Below are 27,362 nucleotides of genomic sequence, written 5' to 3'. Positions count from 1 at the left end.
ACATAAAACCATGTAATTGGTTGAAGTTAAAAATAAAGCAAAGAGAACATAAGAATTCAAAATTTATAAATAGTGACTATATCTATGTAATTAGATGTTCTTGTCTCATCATATCTACCATAGTACATGTGACAGATTCCATATGTGCAAATTTAAAGTAGATTATTTTATAAAAGTTTTCAACAAATTGGACAAAATATGCTACATTAGAGTTTAACAAAGTAGTAGTATTTCAAAATTTCTTCAATGATAAAAATCTTGAAGGATATTGACCCTGAGTCCTTCTATAACTGTCCCAATATTTTTGTACAATTATCTACAATAAGTTATATTATTTAGAATGGAAATAACTACAACAATGTTGAATCCATTATTTTACAAAAAACAAGACAATTCAAAGGAAATGAGAGTAAGAGTGATGAAGATGATATTCGAGGAAACAATCTAGATGTGTGTTTCACTCTTAGATAAGGTCTAATTAGGGTGGAAATCCTTGACATTTTGAAACATTCCTACATAAGCATCCAGAATTGGCAAGCAGAAGATAGAAAAGGGGAAGCTTCTAGAATGAACTCATAATGAATCTTTTAAATCTTTTGAATTGTTAAAATGTTAAAAACAAAAATTTAAAAAAATTAAATTTACAACTTCCTCTAACCAATAGAAATTTAGATATATTATAATATTAAATTATTTAAAATAAATATTAATAATAAAATTTTATATTTATGTCCAAAACATTTAATTTTTTACTATTATTATTTTATTTAAGTTGATAGGCTTATATGTGGGAGCTTTGCTCCCAGATTTTGCAATTTTTGCCAAAAATTGTTAGCCATACTAATAAATAACCATTTCTAGTTATTCGTAATTATTTTTTAAAAAATAGAATTTTCTTTTATTTCTTTATATTTCCTTTAAATAATTTTCTAATTTTTTTGTTTTGGATAATTAGTTTATGTGATTTATTTCCATTTTTACCGATTTAGAAACTTTTGCTCAATTTTTTTGCATGTCACATTGCTAGCATTAAGATAGGTACTAATTTACATTTTTCAAAAGGATTTAGAAAATGATAAAACTTGTGGATCTCCTCATAGTGAAGAGAAAAATTACTTTTAGATTTGTGAGAGAGCAAGAAGTTTCGCCCATTATTAACTTTATCTAGCACGAAAGTGAGCATGGAGAATAATATGTGGATATAAAAAATAGATTGTCCTCACAAAAAGTATTAATAGCAAAAAAATTTCCAAGAAGACTTATTCTGACAACAAATTGAATGGAGGGATTACCTTAAAACAAATGGATGGAGAGATGTTTTGAGTGGCCAGTGCTTGAACCCAATTAGCAATTTTCTTTCTTCTCTTGAATGGGTTGATTTGTAGTGGTTTTGTCATCATAGGCACCTAGTTCATTAATGGATTTTCTAAAATAGTCACATAAATACTTCATTTTGGTGCTCCTTATTCTTGTTGTTTGTAGGGATCACAAGGAGGTAACTACACTCCACATAGATAATTCACTAGTTTTTAAAGTATTTAATAGCAACCAAAAGAAAGGGGAGATGACCCTAGAGTACAAAAAGGCTAAAGGATCAGCTGAAGGTTACGTCCCACTTATCTAACTGATACCAGTTTTATACTTCAAAAAATAAATAAAGAAAAGCTCCAAACCAGAGCAATCCCTATCATTAGTTCTATTACTAACCGACAAATAAAATGAAAAAACCTACTAGCAACAAGGGGACATATTGCTACTATTAACCCAATAATTGATCATATACATATATAATAATAAAAACCCTGTAGGGCACCAAGTTCAGAGTGATAAAAAGCATTAAAATTTATTTTTTAAAAATAGGTAGGGCTAGCTGCCCGCATTTTTTCTTTGTTTTTCATTCTTCTTCTCCTTACATTCTTCCCTATTTAAGTCCACTCACTCCTCTTTGACAGGTTTGTCTAGGAGTATCTTTGACCAATCCTCTACTAGGAAGCCATAAATGGAGCCGATAGTTTTCCTCTCCTTTCCCAAATCCTTCTCATCCTTATTCACCTATAGGAAATAGAGAGTAATGGTAGTTGAGTGAATGAACTTCATGGAGGATTCAATTATAGTGTTAATTTTTTGACAAATGCCAATGTGGTTATCGGTCATCTCCCTCATCAATTGCTCTATCCCCTCAAGCCAAGCCTTGCTTTGGCTCTGGCCATGGCTATGTTTCCCTTTCTTCCCCCCACCTTTGGGAGTGACTTTCATGGGGGAGGTGATATCCCCCCAGCTTATAGTCAAGGACGAGATACTTTACTAGTTATCACATTAGATTTTATTGTTTTAAAATTTATCAACATAGATTTTATAATTTTTGGGTTATCATTTGAAATGGGTATTTGAAAATATGTTCTGAATATTGGTTTGCTCAAGTGATTCTAAAGATACATTGAATTCTGGTAGTAATTTTCCTATATTTTTTGTATTTGGTTATTCTATGTCTGTAGGTGTAAGGCTATTTTGAAAAATTTCCATAACTCAAAATGTTTTCATTTTGTTGAAAAAATAATAGTCTATTTTGAATGGATAAAAAAACTTGTTTTAATGAACATATATGAGAGAGAAAGTAATTCGTTGTAGAAAAAATAAATTAATCAAATTAAATTTGTTGAATTTTAGCCTATTTTATTTCATCTTGAGTCTTTATAGCAACCATTAAATTTAAGTGTACTTATGTAGCTAGGATGATGAATATAAATGTTAGGATTTCCAATTATATTTTGTAAGGAAAATTTAACAAAATATTAATTAGTTGTGAAGTAGTTCTAATTAGTTCCATAAAAATGTTTAGATATGGAAAAGAAATTCTTAATGAGTGGTATAGTATTAAAATATTTAAAAGTCATTGGGCAAAAAGCTTGTGAGTGATATAGTATTAAAACTTTTAAAAATTCACTATCTATTGTATAATTTGATTTTTTAAAATTTAAAATTTTAATTTTCTTACAATTATTTTTTATATTTATAAATTGATTGTAATTACTTAAAAAATTTATATGGAGCTAATTTTATTAAATTTTATTTTGTTTTATGTGTATTTATTTAACTTTAGTTCATCATTTTAATAATCAATCCAAAGTTTCTTTTAATTTTAATTTTATATCATATGCTTAATTTTTGAAAAAATATTTTTGTCCTATCCATATCCTAACCTAACCCAACTCAACAACTATATTACAAAACTAAAATTCATTATGACAATAAAATTCAACTAACTAATTTAAAAATTAAAAAATTTAAAAAATTATAGATTTATATTATTTATTTTCATCAGAATTATGAAGAAATTGCCTTAATAACATATATTGTACATATGTTTGAGCAAGTACTAGACATATAGCAACAATAAGTCTATTAGTTGCTCGTATGTTTTTCATTTTTATATGCTTGTTACGAATAGGGATGATGACATGAACTACTCTGGTTTGGAGCTTTTTTGTATTTGTTTTTAGAAGTTTAAAACTATTATTAGTTACATAGGTAGGTGGTAACCTTTGACTATTTTTGGTCAGCCTTTTTATACTCCAGGGTCAAACCCCCTTTCTTTTGGCTACTATCTAATACTTCAAAACATATATTATACATAATATAAATCTTAACTTTGAATATGAATTATCTAAACTAAAACAGAAGTTTCCTTTCTAAAATAGTAATTTCTATACGACAACATCTCCTCTTTACCCATCAAGGAATCTTGGAATGACCACATCATTCTTGTGAAATTTTTATTCAATATGAATTCTTGTTAGTTCTTTACTGAAAACTTTTGTATTTTATATGTTTTTCTAGCAATTGACATTTATTATTTTGCTACTTAACTAGATTTTTTGATTATGGTTTCATTGTACCTCAGGGACATGTCTTGTTTTAATTATGTTTAATCTTAATAATTAGCCAATAGATTTTGAAATTGCATAAAATATTGTCACTTCCATATTTTTTGATCTTCTAATATTAGCTTAAAACATGTTTCTAGAATATTCTAATAATAAACCTTTACTTTTTTCCAATCATGAAACTTTCCCTCTTGGTTTTTTGGATGATTTTAGCATTCTAAATCTCTAATAATGAAACTCCTCTTCTTATTTTTAAATGATGACAAGTTTCTAATTTTTACAATTTATTTTCATCTTAATTAAGGTTTTGATTTCTTTCTCAAATTTTATTAGGGTTTATAGATTTCTTTTATTTTAGGTTATGGATTAAATTTGTATGAAGAGTTAATGGGCCCTTGGTCTATTGGTGAAGTTGAATGGATCACAAAGAACCTGATAGGGATCAAGTCTTGCTAAGTGCAATGATTGAAGAAAGTATAAGGGATGAGGCCGAGATCATGCCCCAGGACAATTCAGCAGCATGGATGCTCCTTAGTCCTTGGCTCTTAGCCAAAGAGGTTTTAGGTGCATGTGAGCCCATATCCGGTACCTAAAACTTGTTTGTGGATGACCTCCATTATATATATATATATATATATATATATATTAATATATATATATATATATATATATATATATTAATATATATATATATATATATATATATATATATATATATATATATATATATATATATATATATATATATATATATATATATATATATATATATATATATATATATATATATATATATATATATATATATATATATATATATATATATATGAAAAAGGTTTCTTTTTCATTTTACGTGGTGAAATTAATAGCTTCAATGGATTATCATATTTTTATTTGAGATGCCATCAATGTATTGCCCTGCCATGTGACCCAAAAGAAGTTAACCTAAAGTTTTACTAAGTTTGACAAACAATTTTTTTATAAAGATTAAGATATAACAACAATTATAGAATAGCAGAAGCAATTAACATGCACTCATACATCAATAACACACACACACACACACACACACACACACACACACACACACACACACGCGCGCGCGCGCGTTACAAATCTTAAGGGTCCCATGACAATGAATCACATTTAATTTTAATTAACACTAAATCCAATAGAGAATAAATCCACATCAAATAATAATATACAAGTAAGAATCCATTTATATAATATATGATCATCTCGAATGCCACTTGGTAATAATCATAATGCACCATCATCCACTGTACAAGTCACAGGGTTTGAAGGGCTAAAAGAATATACATCACAAAAATAGATTACAAAAACATCTCATAAGATCAATGAAATCAAATACAATGCACTAAGAGTATAACCATCCATCATAAAAATGCAAGATTAGATAAAAAAGAACATCTACACAAACACATCTAGAAATGACATCCAATGGTTAGATCTCAATGGTATAAGAAAAAGCACTACCACCCAACTTTGTGGAACCCAAAAAGGCCCACTCCCATCGCACTGACGAGATAAACTCAAGTCTCAAACGAGATAACAATCTCAAAAGTCAAAACCAATAGCTAGGTTCAAGGAATCACTTGAAAGAAAACTATCTCAAGGGTACCAAAGAACAAGTATCAACTAATCTCAGAGGCAACATAGACACATAGGAAATCTACAATGCATGTGGGAAAGTGTCATCACACAAGCCAACTCTAGGGTTACTCGGCTAGTCTTTTAATCCTCCAGTCCCCTAGTGACTCTATGCGACACTAGTAGCATTTCATACTGATAAGGCATACTAACGAAGCATGGTTGCAACTAAGCATCCTCTCTACTCCCATCTTAGCCTATACTAGCACTTGGGGTATGGGCAAGGAAAAAAATGACTCTTATTAATTCATTTTAAACCCATTTAATGAAATTTTATCACTCACTAAATAACCTACAATGGGTTTCTCGTCAGCCTCTTTAGGCCCTTGGCCTCCATTGCAAGCCACTTCCCAACATGACATACAGATAACCTAACCTAAGCTTAGTAAATCAAAAAGATCTCAAAAGACCACATACCAGACATCAGTTCTTAAACAAGCAACTGACACGTATTGAAAATCATTGATCATAATCATAGATTCCACAAATATGATCATCCTAATAAGGTTGATCCCAAAATCAAGTACACATAAACCACATCCATGTCAACATGACACCACCAAGAAAAAATTATGCAAACACCTCAGTACTATGTAAGCAACTGGAAAGCAATCCAAATATAACTGATCTAAGACTCAAAGGTTATATTAGATAGGCCACACCATTCACCTCAATTTCACTCAAGAACACTAGAAAGCAATAATAATCAATAGATCGAAACACCTCATAGATCATACAAGACACATTACCATGGTTGAATATAAAAGATTATGACCAAAACATCATCATAACATCTCAAAACAAAACTTCCAAGCCTCTCATATAAACAGCCTAATTTGGTCAAAGCACTAAGTCAACCCGACACCCAACAATAAAATCACATCTCATAAAAAGAGTACATACAAAAGTTACTTTCACAATATATTAGGTTTAGAAAACACAACAGTTTCATTTTAACTTTAAGGTTTCAAGTTTTTTTAGTTTTCATTATCAAATATATCAGTTTATAATGTTTTTCGATCTAAATCCTAGTTTCAATTTTCATTTCTCTAGTTATCAAATTCACTATGGTTTCCAAGTTCACTAGAATTCTAGACAATTCAACAATCATATAAAGTTGTTTAAACATTGTTTCATAGTTCAATTCATTATCAAAACATACGAGTTCAATGATCATACATATCAAAATTATCATCTTTTTAAAGTATGTTAATTAATAATGTTTTCGAACAAGAAAATTTTCCTAACAATAAAAATCATTTTCATATAAAATCGAATCATCAAGCACAACCCAAGTTTACTAAAGATAACCATTAATTCTCCCAATTAATTTATTTTATTTTCAATTTACTTTAGAATTATATTTAAATAATAAAGTAATAAATTAAATTTTCAAATAATTAAATTAAAAATTTTAACAATACTTATTAAAATTATTTATGATAATAACAATTAATTATTACCATAATAATTTTAAATTAATTAAAGCTTGGAAAAAATTTTCCAAAGGGGAAACCTGCTAAAAATAGAGACTTACTTGAAATGGAAACTTGCTAAAAATAGAAACTTTTCCAAAATAGAAACCTACTAAAAATAGAAACTTTCTCAATATAGAAACCTACTAAAAACATGAACTTTTTAAAAATAGAAACTTACTAAAAATATAAACTTTCCAAAAATAGAAGCTCGCTAAAAATAGAAACTTTCTTGAAATGGAAACTTAATAAAAACATAAAAAATTTCAAAAATAGAAACCTTCTAAAAATAGAAACTTACTAGAAATGGAAACTTTTCAAAAAAATTACTAAAAATGAAAACTTTCCAATATAGCCCTAATATAGAAATCTAAACCAATCAGTCAAATTTTACAAAGCTAAATTTGTTTTCTTTTCAGAACCCAAAACCCAATTTAACAATTTCATATACAAAACCTCAATTTAACAATAAGGGTTTCAATTTAACTCTTTCACAGATGTATTCAACAACAAAGAAAAGTAAATCTTAACATGAGGGTTTTCTAGTTTCCAATTTGTATATAGATGTTTCTTGAGAATGATTAACAGCCAAATCCACATAGAAGGTTTTCAATCAATAAATTACTTATAGAAGTTCCTAAAAATGAAGAACAATAAATAGAAAATAGAAACACAATAGACATAGAGAAGACATGAATTTGAAGGATGAAAAACCACTATACAAATAAACCATGAGATCCTACCTAGATATAATGCTAAAACAACAATCAAACAAAGCACGCAAAGCAATCCCCTTTCTCTAAAAACTTCCTTCTCCAAAATTGCTCGTCCAAAGCTTGTGTAATTGCATAATGAGTTCTAAATATCTGATAAAGAGTTCTCCCTTAATTTGGGGCTTTGATTGTGCAATCACGTGATCTTGATAAAAAGTTCTCCCTTAATTTGGGGCTCTGATTATGCAATCATGTGAGGGAACTTGCTAATCAATTACTATTTATTTTGTTATCTTTTACCTATTCATGCACAAACTTTTAGATATTTAATTAAAATATTTTTATTAAATTTATTAGCTTCTCTCTTTAATTTAAATTATTATATTTTAATTTCAAGCATATTCTTTATTCAATTTAATTAAAATAAACTTATTTAAATAATTTCTTAATCTCTTATTAAATCACTAGAAAAATTTAATATAATATTTATTAATTCAACTAATAATATTATTTAGAATAAAACTCCTAAATAATAATAATAAAATTCAGTAAATATAATTTCACCTAAATTAGAACCATAACTTTATGTTTAAGTTTAATTCTTTATTTAATTAATTCAAAAGTTTTTAATAATATATCTATTAACTTAATTAATAACATTATTTAGAGTTTATTTTTAACTCCTAAATATTTATCATTAAATAAAATAAATATATATATGTCAAAAATAGAACTTTAATAAAATCTCTTAAATTTAATTTATTTTATTTAATTAATTTTTCAGTTAATTAAATATAATTAAATATCAAATTTCTTTATAAATTTTTTATTAAATTATCTTTTAATTTGATTTAATTATAATAGAGAATCACAATAGAACCACAAAAGGAAAAAATGACAACTCAATTGAAAACAAAGGACAATATCAAATTCCATGATCAAAATCACGAATTCACATCACTTGACAAATTCAAACAGGTAAACTAACTGAGGTACTTGTACCTTTTTTTAGGAAAATTGGCTTAGGGTTTAGGATTCAGACTCAAGAATTATATTCTCACTTATACCATTGAAATACTACAATAGGGTATGCTTTTCCTAGTAATTTAGGGAAGTTGATACCTAATACCTGCAATCTGCATAAAATCCATGCATGTACAAACACATATATTCTAAACTAAATAGGCAATGGCAGAAAGTAGTGCATCGTATAGATCCCAACTAGCAAGTGACTATGACTACCTTCCTCAACCACATCAGAAATGTCAAACATAAAGAAAACATACACACACACACCATACACATGCAAGTATGGGGTAAGTATCCATAGAAAACACATATAAATAATCTATCATGAAATAAATGAAATCACTAACTGAACATGCATATATCATCATTGAAACAATCATGAAATAACTAGAATAACTTAGTACTAAAGTAACTCAACACATATATTAATTAAATATGAAATACAATTAAATCAATTCCACTAACAGGGCATTGCTAATCATAAAACATAATCATAGAATAGGTCTTAAAGAATCTGGTCAAAACAAATTAGAAAAGTAAAGTAAGGTTAGGCATTACAATCAATTAGTTTTTATTGTGCTTTGAAATAAATGAGATGAAATCCACTTAAATTATGGCAGTAATACAAATATGACCAAATATGGCCTTGTTTAGGAGAGTTGATAGTAATTACAATACCATATATACTTTATTTAATCTTTTAGCATGTATCATTAGATTTCTAAAAATAAAATCTTGATCTATTTAGTTTTTTAAAAGAAGAACTTTAATTATTTAGAATGCTATTCATATATAATTAGAACCAAATCAAAATAAACCATTTACATTGTTTCCTTCATGTTATTGGGCTCAACTTTTATACTACTAGTGAAAAACATAATATAATAATTTTTTTCATTAATTTCTTTTGTAATACAAGAGAAATTGCTCCTATCAACTAATCATTGCAAGTACAAAAATATACAACTATTAGTCTACTCTTATTAGTTGAACAAATAAAAGACTTTAAAAATAAATAAATAAATCATTAAGTTTTCCTTTTGTATGCAGAAACTAATAATCAAAATGGTGGTGTAAGAATGGAATCGATTTTAAGTAAGGATCTATAAATCTCATTCACAACGTTTGTACCTTGATTTCATTGTGGTTACCCAAACATAATTTTTTAGAATCTTAAAACATTGAGAAAATGACAAAATACACTCAAATAATGCAAAATGGTGGAGCATTTAATTGCAATTTTCTTCGCTCGTAAATTACACCTTGTTTTGCCTGCCTTAACCACGTTGCATTCTTTTCTTTTATCAATCCCATTCTGAGCCAAAATCAGACGAAAAGGTCGTCCCACTCGTTACAAATGTTCTCCTCCAATTGACAATGATAGGATTCAGTGTTCAATTCACTTCCTATCGGTACAACATTTTCTTATTTTTTCATGGGAAAAGCTCTAAAAAAAAAAAATTTAAATAACATTGTCCAACAATAGTTAAAAACAATAGAAATGGAAAGCCTAGGACCCACAGTTTGATCGATGTAATTGCCCTTTAATCGAATGATTTTCGTGGAAAGATCCCAAAATAATTTAAAATGACCTGCCATCATCGAGTCTAAGTCAATCTAAACGTAACTTTCGCGGAACCCCAATTCATCCGTCAAAGAAAGCGCGTAAAATTTTGTGAGACAAAGAAAACCGCAATTCAATTGTTGAACCTTTTGCTATTTATCAAGATTCAACTGCCTCGTTGGTCAAACTGCGGTATTGACTGACTTTTACTTTCGCTCCGGGACGTAAGGTCAATTGACGTATTGACTTCAAAATCTTTTCTTACGCCTTTTCACACAACTCGTCATTTTCTCGCCTTCTTTCTTCGCTATTAAACAGTCATTCATGCTCCTTTTTTCATCTCAATTCTAGCTGTTTTCTTCTCACCATTGTAGCCGAGATGAAAATGGAAGGACTACCTCTTCGTCTATGCCATTCTCACCATTTCAGTCTGCCCCCTCTATACCTCTTGCGCTTCTTCTTTCTAATTGTCTTCACAATATTCATGCCATGCCTCACCTCTTTATCTCAAGCTTGTGCTGAACCCTCTAAATGTGGGGATCAAACCTTCGATGCAAAGAACAGCGGCTGCGGTGAACCTGTGCTTCAGCTTGAGTGTGATCATACAGTGAATATGCAACTACTTAGTATCAGTGGCTACCAATACTATCTACTCGAACCTTTTGGCAACCTAAAAGAGGATGCTGTCACGAATTCTATGAGAATAGTTTATAGAAATATGTGGGGAGGCGCTTGCGATCCATCGACCAGTAATCATACAATGGAATTATGGTCTAGCCCTCACCTTAGCATTTCTGATGAGTACTATAATGTAAGTCTATGGGGAGAGTGCGGAGAAGATATGGAACAGTGCTTGCATGCTGAAGCATGTTATGCTTTAGAATGCAATAATAGTTGGTATTATTCAAACTTGAGTTTGGCTACATATTGTAAGACATTAGTGCAGCTACCTGTCAAAAAGTCCGAAAGAGATAATCCACCGTTGTTTCAAAGGATAAATGACGGGTTCACAGTAATATGGAACTTCAGCGAAGCCTGTGAGCATTGCGAGTCGAGGAAAGAAATTTGTATGTCCGACGCCCACAATCTAATGCAATTCAGTTGCGAATCGTTGAAGCCCGGTAAGAGTTGTAATTCTCTTTCTATTTGTTGAGTGAAAAGCATCAATATTTTTTTATTTTTAAATCGTCTACATTTCCTAAGCAGAATACTAACAATTACCTTGCCTTTATTGATATATTAAACCATGCAGGCGGGTCGAACACTGTTAATAAGACTGATATTGCTCTAAACCATGCAGGCGGGTCTAACACTGCTAATAAGACTGCTATTGGTCTAGGTAAGCATCCCTTCCTCTTCAGTAGTGGAAGCTAAATACGTGTTGGAGTTGGAAACGCCTTAGGTTTGTTCATCTGTCAATTATTTCAATCATTTTTATAGGATTATTCTTAATTTATAAGCATAAAAGGTCATTATTAAATCCCGAATACTTAAAAACACGTTATTATTTTTCGATCAGATAAAATGTCTAACTTACTATTGATCGGGTAACTATAATAAAACTGTAATATTTAATCAGAATACTCTAATACAGGTAGCTCTATGGGTACAGTCGCACTACTTATAGCGGTAGCAGTGATATATATTGTGTATGTCAAGAGAAGAAAATGCCCTCATTCCGGCGGGATTGGTGGCGATTACAGTAATTATCGACGGAATGACATGGAAGCAGGCCACATAATGCATATGATGGGCAGTTTACCAGTATTTCCCTATCAAGAGCTACAGAAAGCGACAAGTTTCTTTAATGAAAGGAACGAACTTGGAGACGGAGGGTTTGGCGTGGTGTACCTGGGTAAACTTGAGGACGGACGAGCTGTGGCAGTGAAGAGGCTGTATCAGGAGAGCTCTAGAACAGTTGAACAATTTATGAACGAGGTGCAAATATTGTCATCCCTTTGTCACCCGAACCTGGTTCGTCTCTATGGTTGTACGAGCCCGCAGAGTCCAATGTTACTTCTTGTTTACGAGTTTCTTCCAAATGGGACCTTGTCTGACCATCTTCATGGTAGCCGAAAAACTCCCACGGGCTTGCCTTGGGTAACTCGTTTAAACATCGCCATAGAAACTTCTGAGGCCTTGGCGTATCTCCACACCATGAATCCGCCCATATTGCACAGAGATGTTAAATCCGATAACATTCTCCTTGACGAGCATTTCAGAGCAAAAGTTGCAGATTTTGGGCTTTCCAGATTGGTGCCTCTGAATGTGTCACATATCACAACTGCTCCCCAGGGAACGCCAGGGTATGTTGACCCAGAGTACAATGAATGCTTCCAGCTCACTGACAAGTCTGATGTTTACAGCTTAGGAGTTGTTTTGGCGGAGATCATATCTGCCAAAGTAGCAGTAGACATTATGCGAAATAGAAATGAAATCAGCCTCGCTAATATGACAACCGACAAGATAAGAAGAGGCGTTTTGAATGAACTGGTCGATCCAGATTTGCAGATTGAAAGAAATAAGGAGACGAAGGTCAGTGTTAATGCAGTTGCCGAGTTGGCGTTTGAGTGCCTTGCGATAGAAAGGGAGTGTAGACCAGCCATGAAAGAAGTTGTTGTCCGTCTCATAGAAATAAAGGAGATGCTGCAGGAAAGCACGGAATCTTTCAGCTCAGTAAACAGCACGCCACCATCTTCGTTAACATCAATGCAGGAAAACTGGCCAGGCATAGCTTCGGATTGAATTGCTGCTCAGATTGGGTTATTGTTGTTTGCATTTAGTGTTACTTTTATTGTTTAATGTGGTAATGTATTGTGCTAAGTTCAAAATTTTGTAATATAATTTTGTATATTTCTTTTATATTATATATATAAAAAAGTTATATATAGCTAAGTTTTATAGATAAAATTCGACATGATTTTTTTGTACATTTAATCATATAAAGCGGCCACGTGGAGATACTGTTACAGATTCAGTCAAAGCCAATTTCGCATTTCAGCGTCCTTTTGTCTGAGATCAAAATAGAGGACTCAAACAGATGAGAGGCGGCTGAAGCAAAGTTTGAAGGAGACGATTAACATATATATTTTGCTATTTTTGGCAGGCTAGTGCTGCTATGCAGTTAGGTTGTTGTGCGATTCTACATTTCTACATTTTGAATCTTTTTGTTGGCTTCATTTTATATCATTTATGTAAAATTTATGAGATAATGCTCCTCTCATTCTAATGTAATAGAAAAACATTGAAATGTGAATGCTATTTATTTATGAATATGATGGATCAATGAGGGTACAATGTCACAATCAAAATATCTGACCTTGGTGAATACAATAACAATATTATGATGCCGTCATGAAAGTATTCTATGGATGACTTGTCATAATGTTATTTTTAAAATTACATATTTCATGAAAGTATCCTATAGATGACTTGCCATAATGCTATTTTAAATATTACATATTTTATTCATTTTATAGTTCTACTTTTTCTAATTAAAAAATAATTATTGGTTTGAATGATTACTTTTTTTATTATTAGTCATAGTAACTACATGTCTTCCTTGTGTATTGTGAGATGAGCTAATACATTTCAATATAATGAAGAATACATAAGAAATTTTCTGTAAAACAACTACTTCATTTTATTTTAAAAAATTAAATCAATAACAACAATTATATTAAAAAGGTGAAATTGATGGAATGTCAATGGCTAGTCAAAATGTGTATGATGTAAGTGATAGACCACGGTATGTGTTCAAGAAGCATCCATTTTTGTCGTTGTTGGATGACCTGTTGGACACATTTTTGCAAGTTCCAAAGAATGTGCTACATGTTAAGGATTTCAGAAGTTATATTCACTATAAGGTAGAAAGTATCAGTGATGATGATATTCATCAGAATTTGGGAAAAATGTGTAATAATGACCCAACCTTGAAGTCTGGGTATGTGCAGCTAGATAGCTTAGTTCTAGTGAAGTATATGTTCTGTATGGAGTTTGACAATCATAATTGGACCTGAATAATTCTTAGTAGGGTACATGATGATATGTTGTGGCTAGGTGATCCCTAGATTGTTATTGACATTGACCTAATTGATAAGGTCAAGAGATTAAGTGATGAATGTTTTAATCCTATTAATGCTCAAAGAATGTCAGGAATATGGTTGAGACAAACTTGAATACAAGGTTTGACAGAAGAAACATGAAGGTAGACTCCATTCAAGACAAAGGAGTAAAGCTACTAAGAAAGATATTAGTGTACAAGTTCAATCGTGGATTGAGGGTTAATTAGAACTAGCAAGATTTTTGCATGCTACTTATGTAATGGTAGTACAAGGAAGAAAAGTTAATCTGTGTGAGATTATCATATTACAATTATTTGATAACATTGCAAAGTTGAAGAAAACAAAGAGTATAATTTTCAGATTTGAGTCCCTACTAACTCATTTATTCTTTTACGCTACAAAGAAGTTTCCTAAAATGACAAATCGGGATAGCAACAAGTGTGCAATGAAGATGATGACTCAATGCTATAGATCAAAGTTAGAAAATTTTAGAGATAATGGCATGAACAGGATGATAAAGAACTTTTAGACTGAAACTAAGCAGAGGTATAAGATACCTCCCTCCATGTTGGAGAACTATAAGGATGAAATATGCTTCATGGTGGAAACTAATAACACTTGTATGGAAGTTGAGGAGGGTAAAGTTCATAGAATCTATTGGATATAAGATGAGGGCAAAGCTCATAGAAAGGTATGGACAGATCATACTCTAGTCAAAAAAGGACACAGAGTGCCCTAGATGGGGGAACATATAAGGAGAAAATGAAAGTAGTTCAGTTAGAACTACACAACAAGGAGAGCAAGAAGAAGGTAGAAAAAATTATTCATTCTATTTTAAAGGAATCAGGAATGACAAGAGAAGAGTTTAATAAGGTCAAAGGTATTACGATGGAAATGAGAGCAAGCAAAAAGTTTGAAGTGATTGCAACAACTCCTATTGATGTGGTAGGACCTTCAAAAGGTGTGACAATGGCACAACCATGTGCACAAGCCCCTATTGCACTGCATGCAGTAGTTGTGCAAGTGTAACTTGTGAGAACCAAAAGTGATTAGTCAAGGGAGCAACCAGAGGTGGAAGCACCTATAATGTAGAGAAAATTAGAGAGATTGGTGAAGGTGAAGCAAGAATCTACACCATCAACCAAGAAAAGGGTCAAGAAGACCACCAATGGACTAAGCAAGAGGAGAAAAATTATGCAAGTAAGTGATTCATAGAGTTTTGAGGATGAAGTTGGAGATAGACCAATAGTACAAGATGCTTAAGAAGGTAGAACTACAGCTAGAAAAAGAGCATCAAAATAAAAGGTAGAGAACCTTAACATGCATGTAATAAATGATGATAATTTTGTTCAATAGAATAAGTATTATAACTCGTATAGTATTATGGGTTGAAGGTAGTTAGAAAATGCCATAGTGAGAAATATGATTTTGAGGGATAAGAAATTTGAGAATATATAGAATAAGATACCAGAAGATCTATATAATAGGCTTATAAACATAAAGAAGAGAGTATTGGAAGAAGATCTGAATATAAGTATCTCTATGATAAATAAACTATGTGAGGTTGACTCCAAGGAGGAGTCAAATGGAATTTTGAAGGGTATTGAATCCTTGTAAAGGAACAAACTATTGTTGGCAATATTATAGCTTACTCTAGCTTAGATGATCATGGAGAAGAAGAGAAGAAGAGAGAATTAGAAAGAATAGCAAAGGGAAAGAGAATAAATGAACAAAAGAAACAAGAAGAGGAGGAGAAAAAAGAAAAAGGAAGATGAGAAGAGAAAGGAAGTAGAAAACAAAAAGAAAGAGGAAGAGGAGAAGAAAAAGGAAGCTTCTAAACTTAAGCAGAAGCGGAAGATTGTAATGCAAGAATCAACATTCTTGCCTAATCTAAAACATGTGGAGTCATAAATTGGGAAGGTAGTGTTCTAGCATGAGGCTTACATACCTTATATAGCCCCAACAATTATATCTATTACAGTACTAGTAGCTAGCCCATCGACAATAGTATTAGATGATGAAGATCAAAAAGGACTAATGAGCCCATTGGGAAAGTTGTTTGAGAAAAATAAATCAATAAAGTCTTGGGAGAAGACATTAATGGAAGGCTTGGACAAAATGCAAAAGATAGTTACTACAACTATAGCAAATCAAGACTTGCATTCAAAGGCGAAGGAGTTGGTGAAGTATTAGTTTGTGGTAACTAATCAGGGAAGTATTGTACATAGAAAAAAATATTTGGGCTACTATTCACCAATGGTGTTATGCTATTCACCAAATTCTAATATTCACCAATTGGCTATTCTTTATATTCGCCAATTTATGGCCAACACATTGTAACTAATTTTAACCCTAAAGCAGGAAAACTACTTGTATAGAAGGGCTTAGGGTTAGGGGTTATTTCATAATGTGTGATGAGAAAATTGGTTCTTGTGGTGGTATTGAGATGCAAGGGATTACGGATTGTAATCATTAGATAATAATGATATTTGACTTCCTACTATGGACATAGCCCAAGGATTGGGTGAACCACGTTAAATCTTGGTGTCTTGTGTTCCTTTTTATGTGATCTATCATTTTTTGATATTATTTATATTTTCATATAATTTTTATTTTTCTCCATGGTTAAATCCTAGCATGAAGATCTGTGATGAAAATTTCACAAGTCTCGTAGAAGTAGCTTTAGCGCAAGCATGAGCAAAGCATGATGCATCATTGTTTGATATAGTACATGCACTAATGTGAGAAATAATTTGGAAGCACTTGATGGAATCATCAAGGAACTCAAAAAACATAATGATGAAGGGAAGAGATTGTATGGATAGTGCATACTATCATACAAGTACATAACTAATTTTGAGAGAAATATAAAGGGTAAGTTGAGTGAAGTTGAAACACTCACTACTAAGTTACAACTTCTAGGGACCAATATTGAGGACTATAAAATAGAAGTTGAGAAGATAAATGATGCAATCATAGGCTTGGAAACTAATAAGGAGAAGGCAACAAAAAAATTCTATAGTCTTAGAGAAATTTCATCCAAAAATCAGCATTTTGCAAAGGCAATTAGACGAATGTCTTGCAGCAAAGACTTCCTATATTAAATTTACCTATACTAACTTGAGCACAGTTGAAGTGGCACCTTACGCAATATGCACACTAATTAGTATTTGAGATATATCAAAGGAAAATTAGAAGAAGGGATTGGAAAGACTGAAACTTGTATATGCAGATTGCTTTTCCAAGATATCAAGTTAATTAGTAGCAAGCCACCTAGTATTTGTTGATATAGGTTTTTTTGGACACCTTTGCCATTGATGTCAAAGGGGGAGTATTATGTAAAAGAAAATTATATATTTTTATATTGTATATGTAAGGGGGGGTACACTTATGTATTAATGTAAAGGAGATATAACGAATATAGTGATCTATATAAACATGAATAACATTATTTTTTATTATGTATGAAACCATTTTGGGACTTAGTCAATTTTCTCAAGTGTTGCCATTAGTGCAAAAGGGGGAGATTTTTGGAAATATGGTCCAATAGATGTATTGAGTGTTGTCATTTATGGTAAAATGTATTATAGAGAATTGTCTAAGTATTAGATAGTTTGCAACAGCATATAGAGAAGATGTGATGTGTAAAAACAACTCATTGAGAGTTAGCTTATGTTCCGTTAAGGAAACCTCTATGACCATGGCATGATGACATGTACCAATGTGTAGATGTGTATGAATAGTATGATGCAAGTTATGAATGAAATACCAGTATGGGCATTTATCAGTGCAGAACAAAGCATAGCATAGAATTGAATTATATGACTTGGGGAATTATTTTGGAGAAAAAATAATTACTAAGTCATGATGAGCTAACTATTTGGATATTATTCCATAAAGTATTTCATATTATTCCAAGCATGTGAAAGCATGAAGGGTGACTAAGTAGTAAATTATGAAGATGTGAGGTATAAGTAAGATCTTTTCTTGTGAAGAAAAGTGTGGAAGATGTGTGTGATATGTAATGAACTATGTGACATGTATGATCTATGATAGATATGAATTCAATGATATCCAAACTACATCTGATATATGATCAGGGCAAGTGTGAAATACAATAGACAAAAAGTATTGTACGTATATCTATTATTGTGAAGAATTGAATTGTATATTTTAATGTTATGGTAGTGTGCTCTTCTTGCATACATTGTATTTATTCTACCAACTCATAACAAGGCTTAGTCCTCTAACAAGGATTTGAGACACTATATGTACTTCATAGACTCCTAACAGGGTCAATATCCTTAATAGGATCCTATTGTTTAGTGAATCATCTAGTGGATATCATCCCCACTAGGAATTTCTCTCGACCATTATAAGTTGTCTATGTGCATGGTTATATTTACTATTCAACATTGTTGGTTTAATTTCATATGCAAGTTATAAAGTAATTAACAATATTGAGTTGTGGGAAAAAGTTTTTAGAATACTTATTCACCCCCTTCCCCCCCCCCCCCCCCAAGTACTATATATTTCTAACACCTTTATCTAACCTTTTTTTATACTCTTGATTACTAGTTTCTAGATTCTTCTTTCCTTCTTCATGTAAATTCTTCATGAAATCCATAATTTCCTCATCTTTAGCACTCCTCTTCATTTCAATATTCAAATCCCTCAACTTAGTAGTTACTTTAGGATTCATTCCATTTACTATCTCAAAAGGAGTATTCTTAGTACTCTTTTTTGCTGAATTATTATATGCAAATTCTTGTTGTGCCAAAACCAAGTTCCAATTAGTAGGTTTATTGCCAACCAAACATCTCAACAAGTTACCCAAACTTTTTTTCACAACTTTAGTTTGTCCATATGTATGCAGATAAAATATATAGAACTAAACTTAAGCTCAATATCCAAATTTCAAAGTATCCTCCAAAAAAAACCTATAAATTTAGTATCCCTATTTGAAACACTGGTCTTTGGCAACCCATGAAATATTATGACTTCTTTAAAGAATAATTCAACAACATGTATTACATCAGATGTCTTTCTTACAAGGTATAATGAGCCATTTTAGAAAATATGTCAACCATAATAGAATATAATCATTACCTCTCTAATTTCTAGGTAAGGCAAGCACAAATTCCATACAGATATCTTCCTAATGTTTATTTGGTATAGGCAATGGTGAATACAATCCCAAATTATGACTAACTCCTTTTGTTTTTGACAAATTTTACAACTCTTAACCCTCTTCAAAACATATTTATATATCTAAGGCATTAATGTCTATTAGAAACCATCTTCACTATTGTGTAAATTCCAAAATGTCCAGCAAGTCCACCACTGTGTTTCTCCCTCATGATGTTTTCCCTCATAGATATGCACAATTGAATCTCTTTAAACAACATGTCTTCTTGAATGAAACAATTAGTCCACTTATCTTCTTAGAGGACTTCCATGGTTTTGTAAAATTAGGATTAGATTCATACAATTGTTTCAAATCATCAAAACCAAGTACCTCAATTCTCATTTCTATGAAAAATTCCTTCTTCTTCTCAAAGCATCAACCACTTTTTTTGACTATCCACTCTTCTATTTCAACATACAAGAAAAGTTCTCCAAGTACTCTACACACTACATGTGTCTCTTATTCAACTTATTCTATTTTCCCAAATACTATAAAGCTTTATGATCAATGTAAAACACAAAATTCTCATGCATTAATTAATGTCTCCATTTCTTCAAAGATTGAACAATTACATAGAACTCATGATCATAAAATGAAAATGTTTTCTTATAATCATTCAACTTCTCACTAAATAAACCTTAAGGTCTTCCTTCTTGACTCTAAACAAGTCCAATCACACTTCCACTAGCATCATAATCAACTTGAAAAACCTTAGTGAAATCAAGAAAATAAAGTGTAGGTAACTCTGCCACCTTTTGTTTCAATGTTTTTAAACTCTTATGTGCTCCATGTTTCCCTTTGAAATCCTTTTTATCTCCTATCATAGTCTCTTTCATGGCATTACATACTAAACTAAAATTCTAAAAACTTCCTATAGAAGCTTTCTAGACCATGAAATGATCTAAATTCTGCAACATTCTCATGTGTATCGCACTCATGAATAACTTTTACCTTTTAAGGATCCATCTTCAAACAATCAATAGAAATAAAAGAACTAAGATACATAATTTCTTCCTTCAAGAATGATCATTTCTTCAAATTTATCAGCAACTTTTCTTCTTTCAATCTTTGTAACACTTGTCTAATATGCTCAAGGTATTCTTTCTTAATCTTAATAAATATTAGGATGTCATCAAGGGATACAATTACAAACTTACCTAAGAATTTCTCCAAAACCTCATTCAATAGCCTCATGAAATACTAGATGCATTAGTTAAACTACAAGACATATAACCAACCATTCATATAAACCTTTTTTTTTTTTTTTCCCTAAGAGTTGTTTTTCACTCATCTCCTTCCTTGATTGTGATATGTTGATACCCATGTTTCAAATCAATCTTGGTGAAATGTCTTTCTTCAGTCAAATAATCCCTTATGTCATCTATCTTAGGTAATGCAAACCTATATTTCATTATTATCTTGTTTATATCTCTAAAATAATTTTGCATTATTTTTAGGTGCTAATTCTATTGGTACAACTTAAGGAATCAAACTTTCCCTAATCAAACCCTTACCAAGAAATTATTTCACTTGTCTATTTAATTCTTTATTTTCAATAGGTGTTGGTCTATGTGGTTTTTTATTAGGTAAACTAGCTCGAGGTATCACATCCATACAATGACTAATACTTCTTATAGGAAGAAAACCATTAAGTACATTATTAGAAATGATATCTTGAAATTCAATCAACAAAGGTTCCATCTCAGGTGCATTTTAATTTCATCTTATTTCTCACTCTTCCTAGGAATCAAAGAAAAAAGAGCACTCTACTCCTTCAAATCCTTAATAAACTAACTTCCTTCAATGAAACAACCTCTTGCTACATATGGTAAAATGGTTCTCATTAGGTTTCTCTACCAAAGGAAAAAATACTTGTTGCTTCCCATGAACCCAAATAGTATACTGATTAAATCTACCATCATGCAAAGCTTGTTTATCATACTACCAAGGTCTATCCTACATAATATGACAACAATTAATAGATCACACAAAAAATCATCATAATAATTTCCAATCTTGAATTTACTAAGGCATTTTTCACTTGCTAGTAGCTTATGCCCCTTCTACTTCTAACCAATATAATAAGGCTAAGGGTGTCTAAACCTATGCAAAAATAGTTTGTTAACTAGGTCTTAAGAAGCCAATTCATCCAAACTACCACTATTAATGATTACTTTGTAAAAATTTCCTTCAATCTTACATCTTCTCTTGAGTAAAATTTTCCTTAGAATAGGCCTTCAATAGTTTCCTCATTCCATGAGATTCCTCTTAACATTAGGCTCTCACCATGTTTAGGAATATTCAATGATTCAAAAACTTCTACATAGACCAAAGTGTTTCTACTGATACCTCCATTTTTTTTCTAGAATTAGTACATTCAAAATATCTATGTCCTTATCCATAATTGAAACAAGTACACTTAAACAAATATCTCTCTTTTGTTTTACCACTATTATTATTCCTAGAGTATCTAGTATAAATACCTCTAGCATAATTACCTCTCTTACCAATATGCTTCTCTTTCCATTATGTTTTTACTCTTGTCTTGTATTGTATTGTATTGTAAGATATTCTACTTTCTCCATAGGTTTTTCCTCTAATTATTTAAAATCTACCACCTCTTCCTCTTTATCATCGATCATGTTGCTTCACCACAAAATCCTCACCTTTTAGCAACTATTGATATGTTTCTTCCACTCTATCAAACTTAACAAAGATAATCTCACCATGAATTGAAGTCCTCAAACCATTTAGGTATATAACTACTTTCTCAATATCATCATCCACATGACTAGATTTGATGTGCAATTTGTAGAATTCCTCAGTATATTCTTTTACAATCATAGCCTTTTGTCTAATATTTTTCATTCTTCTCAATATATTAACCTGGTAATCTACATGAAGGATCTTCTTCTTCATATTTCCAATCATATTTTCCCATGTCTTCATCTTATCTTTTCTACTTCATTTCCTTTCAATCTACAAATGATTCCACTAAAGTAAAGAATGACCCTTCAACTTGGTGAATGCTATCTTTACCTTTCTATTCGTAGGAGTCCTTTTATACTTAGAGAATTCATCCAATCAAACAAAACATTAGTCTCAATCCTTCCATCATAGAAAGTAACTTTAAAAATGGGTTTGCAGTTTTCCCTAAATAAAACTCTCAGAAGTCTGTGCTCATCTTGTTTCACTTTAGGTTCAAGATTAGGATTAGGTACCACTTTATTTTCACTAACATCCTAAAGATGTACACCTCACCTTTGTGGCATATCAACAACTTCAAGTCTCAGAGTAATCTTCCTCAACATATCAATAATATCATGATTTTCATTCCATCCACCTTGGACAATCTTGATATTAGTTACTACAATATCGCAACCTTCTACAAGTTATACGTAAAAGTCCATATCTACCACCCTACAACTAATTCAATTGAGGTTCTCCATGATCCCAAACTCACAAGGAAAGAAAAATTTCCTCTAATTTCTCAAGACATAAGGCTAGTAGGGGAAAGGAACCAAATTCCAATCTCCTAACACATTTCCACAAGTACACATGAGATAAAACACATATTCAGAAGAAATGAACCAATTTACTCATGAATAGATATTGATTGATTAGATAACTCACATGATAAAATATAAATTCAACATGCCCAATTGTAAGGCCTTCCAAGTTATGCCCAAAATAATGAATTACAACATCAGAGATCAAAGCTCACAAAATTGAGTCTTTTTAAAAAATCTATCTTCCTCTACCTCCGAACTTACTATACTAAATCCAATCCAAGTCTTTATGTAGTGAGCAAGACCAAAATTCATCCTAATTACAAAATAAGTCTTTCCTTGGAAGATAAAACAAATAATTAACAAAATGACCAAAAGAGAACTTATGCTCTTAAGGATAGGTCTACATATGATCCAAGATATGCCCCTCAACCATGTAAGATGCACATCTTCATGGGAAACCACATAGATTGAAACTCCATGGCATGCTAAATGAAACTAGTAGCTAATGATGAGCATAGAAGGAGGCATAAAAATCTAAGCACAAAGAATATTAGATTACGCACACTTATGGAAATGATCAACCATGGGTCTAAATTAAGATGCCAACTATACACAACTTGAAACCACAAGCGAAAAAATCTACTCTATGAACAACAATATGGTATAGGAATATAGAAATGTTTTTGCTTGATGCAAGATTTCTTATCGACCTAAGATGATACTACATAAAATCCACTAGGAGATATCTCATATGCCTAGCATATTTCAGATGGGTTTCAAAGTAGTAACAATTACTAAGAATGATAGGAAAGTTGTTGGTAATATTGGGAAGAGAGAAGATCCTAAATTATTCAACCCTAAAGCACCAAAACAAAACAAAGATGTGGAAAAAATTGATAAGTTGTTAAACATGATCAAATATTTACATGCTAAGAAAAGAAAGAATGAATCTTTCATGTCTAATAGCAATGATAGATTTTACAAGTTCAAATTGTAATGAATGCAATAAAACATTGCTTGGAAGGATGGAAAACCAATAAGAAATGATGAAACCCCTAATCCTCTTAAGATGAGTATCAATTTTGTGGAAAGTGATCCATGGTGTGAGATTTTCAAGTTGCCATAGGCTCTTGACTAGTATTAGATTTCACACAACATATTGGAAGAAGGAAGGAAGCAAGATGAGTAGCCTGCTTTGAACACATTATCATCAAAACCACTTTGGGAAGATTATGACTCCTCAGAAGATGAGCACATTCCTAATGTTGATATGATTTTAATAAGACAAATTTTTTCACAACAAGTCTTTTTCGATGAGAAGAAGAACCCAAGGGTTAGGAAATTAACTAATGAAGAGATACAAGCTTATACAATTGCAATAGAGTAGAAATCCATAAGAAATTATAGATTCAAGAATGGGACTATTGTTGAAATAATGGGTGTTGCACACATTGCATAATATTGTTATTTTATTATTTTATTTTATTATGTAATGTTGTACCCAGATGGACGTGCAACATGTAAAGATTCCCATAGAATATTCTTGATGAGTTGTATTGTAACATTACGATAATATTTTATGTAATTATTTAATATTGGGGAAAAGAATTAAATGCCCAATATTAAATGTGGAGTCAGTGGGTTAGGTAGCACATGGTTTATGTAATACCACTTGGTGGTTTTGTGGGACTTGCTACTATATAAGTAGCCACAAGGGTAGTTGTTGTAGAGACAGAGAGTGACAAAGAGAAGACAAAAGGCAAGAGTCGAGCGGGACAAGGCTTGACAGGTTAGCCAAGGGAGCATTTGTGAAGGTTGGAAGCATGGCATGGGATGTGTGGATTCATGCTTGTTCACATAGTTTGCTCGGTTGTGGCTATGGCCATGAAGGCTTCCATGGTTGTATGGCAATGGTAGTTTTGCTAAATAATACATGGTGATGGATGCTTTTGGAGGCTGGGCTTTTTCCTCAATGAGGGTTTTCCAGGGTATATCTTGTGTCACAATTTTATGGGTATGTTGTCTATTCTCTTGCATGTGGATTTTAATTTCGTATTTATTTCAGATCTATTATGGGTTATGTGGAAATGGTTATATTCTTTGTTGCCAAGTTTCCTTACAAGTGGTATCAGAGCTATGGTTATATTATTGTAACCCTAGATTGAATCCATGGGAATGCATGAGAGGATAAAAAAGAAAAGGGCAAGATATATGAATGATTTATTGCAGATCTGAGGGTTTTGGATTTTCTGTTATGATGGTATGTTAAAAGATTTGGGCATGTGAAATTGTTGGACAAAAATATTTTTTCGGATGTTTCATTTAAATGAGGGTTTTAGGGGGTAGCATGTAGAAATGACCTCCTGGGTAAAAACAGACCTCACCACTAGATCCGGGTCAACATTTCTATAAATTTTGATATATAATATGCCCTAGTTTGGCCATGTTTAGAGGAAATGAAAGAGTTTTTTAGTTTCAGCCCATGATGGCCGTCAAATTTAATCCCGTCGGAATTTTCGTCACTGAAAAAAAATAAAAAATGAAAAATCGTACTAAAAATGGTAAAAAGACTGTCTTAGTAAAACGGCCATAACTTTCTCTCAGAATATCGAATTTTAGAGTTCTTATAGGTGTTGGAAAGCTAATTTAGAGCACTACAACATGGTGTAGGTTTGATTCTATGATTTTGAGATTTTGTCAGGTTTTAAGAGCCCTAAAGTCAGATGTTGTTTAGTTTGAGCACGGATTAGGGCATAACTTGAGCATACGGAGTCGGATTTTGAACTTCGAGTAGTCAATGGAAAGCTCTTGGAGAGCTCTACACATTGGTTCAGATTTGGTGTAAGTTTGACATGATTTATTTGTTGATATATTGATCTAAACAGTTTATAGGTATATTTTGACTATGGTAACATTGTGAGTTTATGGCATTGGAGATTTAAGATTTGATGTCATTGTATACTCAGTTCATATTGGTCTCATGATGATATGGTTATCAGTGTTTGGTTTGGATATGCATGATGAATTGTTGGGTCTACAAGTTGTGCAGTGTTGTAAGCGGTCTATACTTACAGGTTGCTTTTATGGCTTGGTTATGGGTTGTCTTTGCCCATTGATCTTTCATTATTGATGCATATTCAGATTGGTAGATTGGATTTGGGTTGTCTATGCCCTAAGTCACATGATTTACTATTTTCTTCATGTAGAAGGGATGAGATGTTGTTACCAGGGACAGTCATGGTGGAGGATTGTGGTTGACTATGCTTACAAGTTGGACACTTTGAGAGCCAGATGCTCAGTTCATGGATGTGATCATGGTGTCATAGATTTTGGCATGACATGATTGGTTATACAGGTACATCCTTGATGTTTATTAGCTTGGATTCAGATATGGTGGTATATCTTCTTGATTAAGGATCATGGTTATTTGATTTCTTTTGAGGAGCTCATGATGTGCACTTTGAGTTCTTTGATGGTTTGATGCCTTGGTTGATTCTCATGGTTAGAAGATGGTTTTTCATCATTATGTCATGGATAGCTTGGATACACGGTTTAGTGGGAGCTTGTGACAGTGATGGGGTGATAGTGCAGGATTAGTTCCTAGTTTGATTTGGATCTTCATGTAGGAGATGGATTTTATGATGCCATAGGTGACTTGGTACCACGGTTGAGTGGGAGTTGTTGGCATTGATATATTTATTGAGTGTTTGTAGATGTTGGAGGTTTGTCTTAGATCCTGTTGCTGCAGAAGCGTCTTTAACATTTGCATGGTGCACTTGTTATCTTCATGGTGTTTGAAGATGGTTAGATCTTGAGGACTCATGGAGTTTTTGGTTATCTTCATGGTGTGTGGAGATGTTTTTCTTCATGGTGTGTGGCGATGGTTGCATCTTGAGGACTCACAAGGTTCTTGGTAAAGGTGTGGTTTATACTTTTATTTGGCATGTTATCCTTGGTGTAAGGATGGTTTCATTATTATGTCATGGTATACTCTTGATACGCATTTAGCTTTGTGACATGTTATGGTGTGTTCATGTGGAGCATGTTATCTCTTTAGTTGAGATGGTAAGATCATGTTGTCATGTTTATGTTCCTAAGGCCATGGTTGGAACTTTGACATTGATCTTGGTTTAGTTTTTTGGTATTGAGTACACTGATCATAAGCTGGATACTTCATGATATTGCTATGTTGCATTTGGAGTTGGCATGGATTGATTGGTTACAGGTGCTCATGGATACTTAGAGATGGTGGTGATGCTGAT

The 27,362-nt window shown here is 31.8% G+C and overlaps 1 protein-coding gene across 1 annotated transcript; it reads left to right on the top strand.

Moving 5' to 3' along the window:
• Positions 1-10,695: 10,695 nt before the first annotated feature.
• On the top strand, positions 10,696-13,224 carry LOC149571575 (LEAF RUST 10 DISEASE-RESISTANCE LOCUS RECEPTOR-LIKE PROTEIN KINASE-like 1.3). Its single transcript, XM_089813081.1, has 3 exons — positions 10,696-11,457; positions 11,589-11,675; positions 11,931-13,224. The coding sequence occupies exons 1-3, from the start codon at positions 10,716-10,718 to the stop codon at positions 13,079-13,081; spliced, it is 1,980 nt and encodes a 659-aa protein (XP_089669207.1). The 5' UTR covers positions 10,696-10,715; the 3' UTR covers positions 13,082-13,224.
• Positions 13,225-27,362: the final 14,138 nt, after the last annotated feature.

Source organism: Cupressus sempervirens, chromosome 2, assembly GCF_028749045.1.
Source record: "Cupressus sempervirens isolate cs-2001-9-10 chromosome 2, ASM2874904v1, whole genome shotgun sequence".
Classification (NCBI taxonomy): Eukaryota; Viridiplantae; Streptophyta; class Pinopsida; order Cupressales; family Cupressaceae; genus Cupressus; species Cupressus sempervirens.
The sequence above is the reverse complement of the archived record's forward strand: the minus strand, read 5'-3'. Positions and strand labels throughout refer to the sequence as shown.

Bases quoted from the DNA above. Each gene is read 5' to 3' on its own strand.
- LOC149571575 (XM_089813081.1), top strand. From the start codon at position 10,716: ATGAAAATGGAAGGACTACCTCTTCGTCTATGCCATTCTCACCATTTC. The intron at 11,458-11,588 runs GTAAGAGTTGTA...TAAACCATGCAG, and splicing joins TTGCGAATCGTTGAAGCCCG to GCGGGTCGAACACTGTTAAT. The intron at 11,676-11,930 runs GTAAGCATCCCT...ACTCTAATACAG, and splicing joins TAAGACTGCTATTGGTCTAG to GTAGCTCTATGGGTACAGTC.